Genomic DNA, 10,125 nt, shown 5'->3' with positions numbered 1-10,125 from the left:
TCGGATCTACTACTAAGAATTAACCAATGAATTCACCTCCTGGTAGCTTTAACCCGCCTCCTTTCACCAGGTCTGATAAAACCTAATAATAATAAAATAAAACCTAATTAAAATAAAACCTAATAATTATATTAAATAAAACCTAATAATAGTAATATTTACAGTCTATGGATAAAACAGAAACAGTTTTTAAAACCACACCGGCCATTGAGCTACTGTGTGAATAAATACACATAACTCATCAGAAAACATTTTAAAGATTAAGTAAAAGTTTAACTATCTGCTGCCTGGTCTGCAGTTTTATTTTCTTAGTCCATTAATGACGTGTCCTTACACCTGTTGTCTGCTATTGGGTGCACGTAGTTAGTATACTGTAGTATGGCATGAATAGTGTGTATAGCCTACCAACCCATCTATTAAAATCTGATTTTACTTATCTTTATTCTTATGAAATTTAGGAATACAAGAAATCAAACATGTTTGTTTTTTATTGAAACAGTTTACTGATAAATGACAGATGGTTGTCATGAGAATTTTATGTTTAATCTCAAAAAATCATGGGCTAAAAAGTCATACATGGTACTTAACATTGAATAGCAAGAGAATCCATGCTTCAGAGCAGACACTCAATTCACAAAGAAATCAGGCAAAATGCCCATTTGATTTCGATAAAAAATATTAAATCTTTTTTACCACTCTATCCATCTTTACATGGTACAGGTTTGTTCACTTTTTAATAATATAAAATTGCGTAATACTGATTGTGAAACACTGGAATTAATTTACAAAACATAATAATTATTATAATATTAATAACAATAACAAACAATAATAACAATAACCATTAAATTTAAAAACAAAACAAAAAACAGAATGGAGGAAATCAGTCAGAGCTGTTGCATCTTGGCCCATACAAACAGCACAGATTTGGAGGGAAAATACCAAATGGCATTTACATCTACCTGACACACAGTTACACACAAACACAGTATCAGGTCGTTGAGTATTTCTCATTGCCATTTACAGTGTTATGGGCACAAAGACATGACCCTCTCTAAAGCATTCATGTACCTCTCCAGGATCACAGTCAATGACCAATCAAATCCTTCTTGTTGTCAGTCAAGCTTAAACAGTGCCCTACTCCTCCAGCAAACAGGATAGCAAAAAATGGATTAAAGTAAGGGACCTTTTTTAATGTCTCAGCATTTAGAGGAAGGGAAAAATCTTCCAGGTGACAGGAACTTGTATCCATTGCCGGCAGGTAGTCGGATAGAGCGAGCACCAGGGCTGCTGCTTGTGGAAATAGTAGGTGATGGGGCAACTTTTCTGGGGTTGGAGCAGTGGTGTCCATTTGAAGAGTTCTTGCTGCTCCTGTCTAGTGACTGCAGCCCCAGCTCCCGCAGCTCCAGGCTGTCTTGGGTGTCATTATGGGAGAAATGGCGTGGGGAGAGGTTTAGAAGACTCAGTACATCCCTGCTGGCAGAAGAAAGGGGTCCAGAAGCGCTGTGGACGGCTCTGACAGGACCTAGATGTTGCTGTTGCTGGGCCGTAGCATTTGCCCAAAAGGTCTTCAGATTGTGTATAGCTTGGACTTTTTCATCAATAACCCCTCTTCTCAGCCGGTCCAGGTCTGGGGCATCAGCAGATGTAGAGCAGGCTGAGCCCGTAGAGGAGTAAGACAGAGCAGGGGAAGGGGCACTACCAGCTGGAGACTGGTGACCAGAACTGGGAGACACGTTGCTCGGAGAGCGAGAGATGTGGCCGCTGTATGGGGAGCTCGGGTATTTTAATTTGAACTGTGCATGACTGTCCAGGGTGGGTGAAGGATGGCTACCATCTCTTTGAGAAGACTCAGAGACTGCAGGGCTGTTGTAGCCAGAGCTTATCTTCTGCAGTGAAGAGGAACGGGAGGGGGGTTTGGGTCTTGGGGAGGATTGAGCTCGACCACTAGCACTGCTGTTAGGACGGCTAAACGCGCTGGTTTCAGAAGAGCGGAAGGCGCTGCTCCGAGCTGGGGTTCCTCCCACTGTTCCACCTTCTGCCCCGGCTCGCTGAAGACTCCCCACAGCTCGTAGATGGCTCTGAGTCTCCTCCAAAATCTTCTGCGCAAGCTCCTGAGGGTCCAGAGGGACAGTTTTTTCTTCCTGAGACTTGACAGTACTGTCCGTCTCGGTACTGGACTGGTCGGATTCGCCTGTATCTGAGCTGCTCACCTTACCCACCTTCTGGAATGGTGAGTTTGAGCTGGGTACCAGGCTGGTTTTGACAGGGGATGTGGGGGTGCTGACGCTGCCCCTTGACGAAACTGATACAGAGTAGCCTCTCCCTGCTCCTGTGCCGGAACCCCCAACAATCCCCCTCCCTCCGCGGTGGTGGCGCTGGCTGTGGCCTGGTGGCAGAGGCAGAGAGTCACAGTGACTTCCAAGAGGCTCGCTGCTTATTATAGAAAAGCCCTCATACTCCTCCTCTTCCCCTCGAGCTCCTGCCACCGCAGCAGCTGCCCCATGGGGAGAGGAGCGACTACGGGGGACATGAGAGTGTTTGTGGATGGAGTAATGTGCTGTGGCCCCGCCGCGCTGCCGATGCCCGAGGAAATCACACTCCGACTTGGAAGCAAAGCTCATGGAGGAGGCTACAGAGCTCAGGCTGTACACAGAGATGGCATCTGATGCCTGACTGTCCAGGCAAGGAGGAGAGAAGGGAAGGCTTGAGTATCCCATAGGCAGAGGGTTGGACACAGACTGAGCTGAAGCTAGAGACTCGAGGGAAGATGAGCTGTCTAGACTCAGACGCTTGGGCAGCTCTGTGGAGTCTGAAGAATGAGAAAAAGAGTAAAGTTAGCAAAGAAATTGAGATTTAAAACAACAGAAATTAAACAATAAACAAGAACAAATAAATATATTAACCAAACAGCGCCAGCAGAGCCTGGAGAGCAAAGTGCAAGGTGCGGCGGTTGGCTAGTTTGCCTGTCTTCAGCGCCACTTCTTCTTGGCCAACTTCACATAAGTCAAATCCTGCACATAAAAACACATTAAGACAATAGTTTAAACTTCAACATTAGAGAATGTGTCTGTAAGTCCACAGAGATCCATGGAAGCATGACGGGTGGGAAGTTGGAAGGGGATGTTTTCTTAGGTAACATTTGACTCACCAAGGGCAGCTAGAAACTCATGGCACCCTGGCAGTCGCCATAGCTGCACACTTATGGACACCTGAATGGGCAGGAGGGAGAAATCCTGTTCTTTCTCTCCCGTTTGCAGTTGGACAAGCACCTGGTGGAGCTGCAAAAGAAAAGGGGGAGGATGTAAAATGGAAAAGAGATGATGATTAAAAAGGACTACATAAATGAAATAAACTGGTGAATTTACTGGAGATGTGATTCATGGTTAAAATGTATACGGAAGATCAAAAAATTCCTATTCTATCAGGAAATTAAATCCTCTGAATGATGTAGTTTAAATTAATACTTCCTTTTCAGGTTCTTAAGTTTTCAGATATTATGACAACAAAATCTGTACAAAGACTTTCTGAAGTAGGCATAAAGCTGTTTCATAACATGTTTTAGTCAGAACATATCCCAGGATGAAGCAGAGAAAGGGTTGGAGCTTTGTTGGGCTTTACACTGCCCTGCTGAGAGCAGACACGCCTGTTTTGTGGGGATTACTGGGCTTGGAACAGAGACACCTTTGTCAACCTCATGTAACTTTGCACAACGTGTAAACGTTTCTCTTCTCCTCACTCAGCTCTCCAGGATAACAAGAGGTTTGTTTTTACATCATAGCTTTATCCCTTCTACCACACAGAAACATTGTTTTGACCTATAATGAACCCTGATGTAAATCCTTAAATACTCGAAAACCTTAAGACCTGCACGCAGGAAGGAGCAATGGGAAAAAAAAAGAGCAAGACAAACAGTGTTTACTACAGTTTGGCTAAATGTAACGAATGAAGGTGCTCAACACAGAAAATAAAGAACAAAAGTGATTTATATTCTATCAATGCTTTGGAAAGTTAATCAGGACAGAAAGCAGAGATTGGATTAGTGGGAAGGAGTGCAGGTAAGTGAAGGCACACTCACCATTGCCACCATATTTTTTACAGCCTTCAGATGGCACGTTAAAGGGAAGGGGAGAGAAAATAGGCTTTAATAGCATGCACATAGGCCATTCACAAAGGGTTCAGGTCAACAAGAAGGATAACAGCAAAGACTAACACAAGTATCTAGCACAGTAAAACGTTTTGTGCAATAAGCATACATAGGTTACACTGAGCATGTTTCAGGTTGCGTGCCCTGAGGCCATAAATCACAGTAAGAGGTGTCACCAACTGCTAATCACCAGCTAAGTGGATAGTTTGTATTTCACTTTAAGCATGTGATATTCACATGTCACACGTAAACAGGGATAAAACACTGATGTGTAAGATTAATTCTCGGGTGTCACGAGCTTGGGTGCAAAAGAACAGGTCTCAGATTGCAGTTAAGACTTTGCACTTGAAATGAAACTGCTAGTTCAAGCTTATCTGTACTGATTTAATGCAGATTACTCCAGTTCTTGAGCTGCCGGTGAGTTAGCGTGTATCCACTCTTGACGTAACTAAGTTATGTCATACCATATCCCTCATATTCTCTTCTCGCAGAAACCTCATGATACTAATTACAAAAAAAGGAATCGCTAAGTAGTTCTTAACACTAAATACAAGCAACTGTATTTGTCACTTGAGCCAAAGACCAATTTGTTTTGTGGTGCATTGATTTAAAAAATCCAGAATCATTTGTTCCGAGCTGCAGCTGCCTACCCTGTTGATGAGCTGCTCTCCTGCCTCTGAAGCAGTGATGAGTTTGCACAAAGCCTGAAGAGCGGGCGGTGGTAGACCTGAGGGATGGGATCAAAGAAAGTTCTTCAGCATTCATACATCAGGCATGTTTTTATGACATCATATACAGTGAGAAATAGAAGGACCAAGATGGCCATTTTGGAAAACAGTCTTAAAATATTTAGCACAAACTACATTATCACTTATCAGTAGAACACAGGAGAGGTTCTCAGTCTTATTAAACAATGATGTGAAGTTTCTTTTAGATGCATACCCAGTAATGATTGTAAAGTGGTGCTGCACTGCTGGAGCCTGTCTCCCGGATCAGCAACGGGAAAGAAGACGGCAGCAGGGATACCGGGGCCTGCGGAGTCGAGACGGAAGCCCACAGCTGTCAGCAGGGCCTGCCAGCCAGGGACGCCCCCCACCTTATTCTCCACACTCTGCTGGGATGTATACATGGAGTTACGCTGGCCATTCTGTATCCTCTGAAGAGACTTCTCCACCTGCAAGGACCAGAGTTGGTTATTTCTAAGGCTTTCTTTGTGACATTCCTTAAGCTGAGTGGTTACTTGTGTTTTTACTCCATGTCTCACCAGGTGGAGTAAAACTCTCAGAGCATCACGCGCTCGTTCTGGATACTGCAGAATCTCTGCCAAGGCTTGGCCAATGAGGGATGAGGGGCTATTAAGTTTGACATCATTGCCAATCAGCATGTATCCTGGACAGACAATTACGCAATAAGAAGAAGTCAATTTCATTGTCAACTTTAAAAAAAAAATGGGATTGTAGAATTAAGACATTAGTTAATGACATCTCTGACCTGCCCAGTTGGAGGGGTGTGAGTACTGCTTGCTGCTCTGCACAGTCTTCATAGCATCTGCCAGAGCTGCACTCGCCTTGGTTCCATTAAGCAGGGCAGTGTAGAAGGCATGGACAAAAACTTTGGAGGCTGCGACAGGTACAGGCCACAAGGACACGAGAGCACACTGAGCCCCAGCAGCCAGGAAGGCCCGGGTCAATCCAACAACACCATCTGCTGTCACTTTGCTGCTGGACTCCTGATACGACCTGAAGCCACAATGACACAGACATCAATTGCCATGATATACAAAGTATTAAAGTTTAAAGCTGTTTAAGAAAAAGATATGGCCTTTTTAAAATAATCTATGGTTTTCTTTCTATCCTATTTTTCTTTCTTTAACATTTCTGACTTTATAAAATCAGAGAATAGCCAAGTGTATTTCATATATTTGTATTTTTTTTTTACCACTTTAATCTGGAGAAATTCAGATTTCTCTCATTTTTTTCGCTCAAAAAAGTAATACCCTGTCATTGTTTTATTAATTACAAAGCTATTTGTTTCTAGTACTGTACTGGATACCTTCAATATCTTTGAATCATCCTTAATCCATGACTAAACAATGACTAACTTTATCCTTGTTTTTGACCTCAAACAAGCCGATTACTACCTTAGAACTTGATTAAATCAAATATTAGGCATGTTTTAAATATTATTTTAGTGGTAAATTCAAATGTACAGATGACCTGGATGACTGAGAACCTGCACAGACATTATTTTATTGGGTTCATTTTAACAATTCGACCTACCCCAGCACTACCAGTTTGACAGGTAACCTCAGGTCCAGAATGTCGGCTGCTGTCAGGAGAAACTCCTGGAGGGGCGGACTGTCACAGATGCTCTCCACATCACTGCTGTCATCCTGCATGTGGAGAGACTCTGGGATGGTGTAACCACTTCCAATGGAGCCCTTCCTACCCCGACCACTGCTGCCTCTCCTCCCCCCTGCACCTCTTCCCACTGTTCCAACATTGGCACTAGCACCACCAGGTACGCTCTCAGGGTTTGGGGTAAGCACCAGTGCTGCCAACTTCCAGGAAATGTGTGTGGCAAAGTGGGCACACTCAGCCTGTGTGAGGGCACTCATCACTCTTTCCTTAGTGGCAGCAGAGCCTGCAAGTGGCTGGCAACCCAGCAGCTCAGCAACCATGAGGGCCTCCTCCTCTGCAGAGGGCATGGGTCCCCACAGCCAGCGGTCCATCACAGGTGAGGGTAGCCGAGGGTTCCCAACCACAGCTGCCATTGAGACACCACCGCAGGGAGCTGGTCCAGGGCGCCGGGAGTGAGCCTGAGAGCATAACAACAAAGGTTACATCATAGGTCTATACAACCTAAGGACTACAGTCAAGTAATATGTTAAGCTCAACCTTTGAACTGGATCCAAGGCCATGAATGGAGGGAACAGCGATGAGGCTGAAGCGCTCATACAGGTATTCATTTGAAGAGCTTCCTTTCAGCAGGGCGAAGGGGATGAGATACAGTTCTCCCTCCAGCACCATCACCAGCTGTCTGTGTCTGCCAACAGGCCCGCTGGAGTGCATCAAGCCCTGTCAGACCACAGGATTAGTAGGAAAATAAAACAAATACTAAATAACATTCAATCTGTGCCCCTTTATCTCTTATTTTTATCCCTTCTCTCTACCACCCGACTGCATCAACAGGCAGCCAGTGAGTCATACAGGCAAGTCTCACCCCTTCCATAGGTGCGATTAGCAAATCATAAAGTGCTCGCAGTGGAGGCTTTCCGAGGTTGCTGGAGCGACGAGGCAGGGAAGAGTTTCCATCTTTGGCAGGTGACATGGTGTTACTGAACAGGCTGGTCATACTCTGGCAACTCCTGCACAAACACAAAAAACAATAATTCTGTTTTAATTTTGTCAATGATATGTTCATGCTGCAGACCCCTGGTAGCATTTAATAGTTTGTCACATCATGTACAATTAACCATATACTGTATATATACAGTATATATACTGTATATCACAGGTCTTTTTTTCTCTTTTAGTTTCAAAGGATTTTCCTTCTTCTAGATTATCAGATATCAAAATAAAAAGGCTAAGCTCAAGTCCCCATACATTTCAATATAAATATCAGGTCTTATCTGATACCACTGTACTTAGCTGGTGTACATTAAGCTTAACATAAATAACATAACCATAGCTGCTTTTGGTACCCTAATGTCCAAAGTTTGAAAATAAAACAACTGCTAATGATGATTCAATTTACAATTAAAAAGAAAGTAAGCTGGGCTATGACTATTACATCTGGAAACCAAAGGAGAAACTAAAAGGGAACTCTTGAATCCAACTACCCTTTAAAATCAACTCATCCTGCTGCAGTTAATGAGCTTTCCAGATGTGCTGCAGAATGTGGCTGCAAGCACCATGTCTAACTTGCTGCATAATGTTGCATCAGATATGGCTCTATAAAGATACATACTCAGTCACTGTTGTTTCTGTGAGTTTGTGTAGTAGCAGCACAAAGTAGAGACAAAAGAGACTGATCCAACACTCAATCACAGACGCCTCATCTCTCTTTTATATCGTCACTGTCAGATCCAAGTCACACTGAGTAAGAGGCAGATAAAAGCAGGACAAACTGAATCTCCATTGTGATGTGCTGCAATCCTTCAGTGAAAGCATGAGTATAATAATGACACTAAGAACATTGCCAACATGTAAAGCTCCACTAGATGGCAGTAATGCATTGTGGTAGTCTTAGAGCTTTACAGAAACATGTGTTGGAAGTGATCTAATTGGCACCAGCAGCAAAGAAGTTATCATCCCATTTTTACAGGCACATATTCCAGGTGTAATAAAAATGTGTTTCCATGTGTGGAGATTGTTCAATTTATTTCCTATGATATATATCTGAAGCAAACAGAAAGAAGGCAGCGGCCATTTGTTTTCGGGGCACGTCTCCTGTGTGACAGGAGTGACACCTCCCTGCACAGACAGAGACACATAACATACTGAGAACTGTGCTAATAGTAGCCGTGGGCTTAAAAGCCTCCGGTGCTGTAGGCGCACAGGCCTGAGTTTTATAGCCACACTTGTCACTACTCTCCGTCTGTTCCAGCAGCCAGAGTTTCTCCCGGGCAGCAGCCAACAGACATCTATCCTGCCCTTCTGGTAGCCCCCGGCCACTGGCTTCCCTCCAGACTCCCAACACTCTGTCTCTCTCCCAGGCCTTGGCATGAGCCTCCATGGGAAAGCAAACAATCGTTTGTTAGGCTGACAGAAAGAATGAGAGAGTGGGCAAAGGATCAGCCAAGAGAAGGTGAGTGTCAAGTGCAGAGGGAAACAGTGAAAAGAAAAGAGTGAAAGCAGTGAGGCTGAAGGTGAAGATTGGATTCAGGGGCTGACAAGTCCAGGCTGCAGTGGAGAGACACATTTTTAAGCATACAAAAGATACCTGTTAGCCTTCATGATACATTTTAAAGTGGCCTCATTTTAGCCATGACTTGAACCTATTTTCCAGTATTTTTCCTCACACGTGTGTCTTTCCTGTCTTTTTTTACTGACAACTTCATCATCTCATTATGCTATCAATGTGCATAAAAACGTTTTCAATTACACACAGAGGGGATTAGACACGAGGAGTTGTTCATTATCACCTTCCCATAGTAATCCTTCTGAGCTCCCTGGTGAAGATTAGATCTCTGTGTTAAAATAGGGCAATCGATTATAATACCAAATGAAGACATCACATCCAGAAGTACATCTATTTCATACTTAACATGCAGCTATTTGGATTAAATGTCATTTAATTAGAGCCTACTGAATTTTCTAATTTCTCTTAATTAGGAGGAATTGTGAAAATACTGAAGTCTTCATACTACTAATAGCTTAATTATTAATGTTTTTAAAAGTACGTATATAACATTATCTAATATCAACCACCAAGATGTATGAATAGAAGTGACAAAGAGGTCGTCTTCATTTTCTCTTGCTTCAGCATTGTGATAGACGATAGGCTCCAAAGCACGAAGAGCTTTATAATTCAGAGTTTTTTGAGGCCCAAAAGAATGAGCGGATTATTACCGGCAGCCCATTAAAAGAGCTTAATGAGCACCGAGACTCAATTAAAGCTGGAATTACCCTCTCATCAAAGACCAGCTCAACTGTGGACGAGGACAGGGAAATATGACCCAGACACACACATATGCACACACATGCACACATTCTATTGGTGTACATTACAAATCAGCTCAATGTAAATGAATACTGTGGGTAGTGGTTTTCAATAATACTCTGAAGGAGCCACTGGCAGACTCACTTAAAAAATACACAGCCGTAAATCTACAATCTGCAAACACAAACAGGGCAAACATCTTAAAACCACATCGACGTCTGTGTTTGGAACACACACGCACACACACACACAAGGCTCCATCAGAGCAGGCAGCGATAAGGGCTTTAGCAGCTTGGCTCTACTCAGTCTATTTA

The 10,125-nt window shown here is 43.3% G+C and overlaps 1 protein-coding gene across 3 annotated transcripts in view; it reads right to left on the bottom strand.

The window, feature by feature from the left end:
* Positions 1 to 470: 470 nt before the first annotated feature.
* The window catches only part of LOC132974027 (tetratricopeptide repeat protein 28-like), a 164,650-nt gene continuing 154,995 nt past the window's right edge, over positions 471 to 10,125 (bottom strand). For 2 of the 3 annotated variants that reach the window (XM_061037784.1, XM_061037786.1), the window contains 11 exons: positions 7,370 to 7,514; positions 7,045 to 7,224; positions 6,427 to 6,965; positions 5,639 to 5,886; positions 5,412 to 5,536; positions 5,090 to 5,321; positions 4,798 to 4,874; positions 4,079 to 4,102; positions 3,152 to 3,281; positions 2,907 to 3,014; positions 471 to 2,812 (listed from right to left, as the gene is read on the bottom strand). In XM_061037784.1, the coding sequence (XP_060893767.1) occupies positions 1,200 to 2,812; positions 2,907 to 3,014; positions 3,152 to 3,281; positions 4,079 to 4,102; positions 4,798 to 4,874; positions 5,090 to 5,321; positions 5,412 to 5,536; positions 5,639 to 5,886; positions 6,427 to 6,965; positions 7,045 to 7,224; positions 7,370 to 7,514 (3,421 nt within the window). In that variant the 3' untranslated portion in view covers positions 471 to 1,199. The remainder of the gene's footprint in view (positions 2,813 to 2,906; positions 3,015 to 3,151; positions 3,282 to 4,078; positions 4,103 to 4,797; positions 4,875 to 5,089; positions 5,322 to 5,411; positions 5,537 to 5,638; positions 5,887 to 6,426; positions 6,966 to 7,044; positions 7,225 to 7,369; positions 7,515 to 10,125) is intronic. The other variant, XM_061037785.1, reaches the window with a different exon arrangement.

The sequence above is a fragment of the Labrus mixtus genome, chromosome 5, assembly GCF_963584025.1.
Source record: "Labrus mixtus chromosome 5, fLabMix1.1, whole genome shotgun sequence".
Lineage (NCBI taxonomy): Eukaryota > Metazoa > Chordata > Actinopteri > Labriformes > Labridae > Labrus > Labrus mixtus.
The sequence above is the reverse complement of the archived record's forward strand: the minus strand, read 5'-3'. Positions and strand labels throughout refer to the sequence as shown.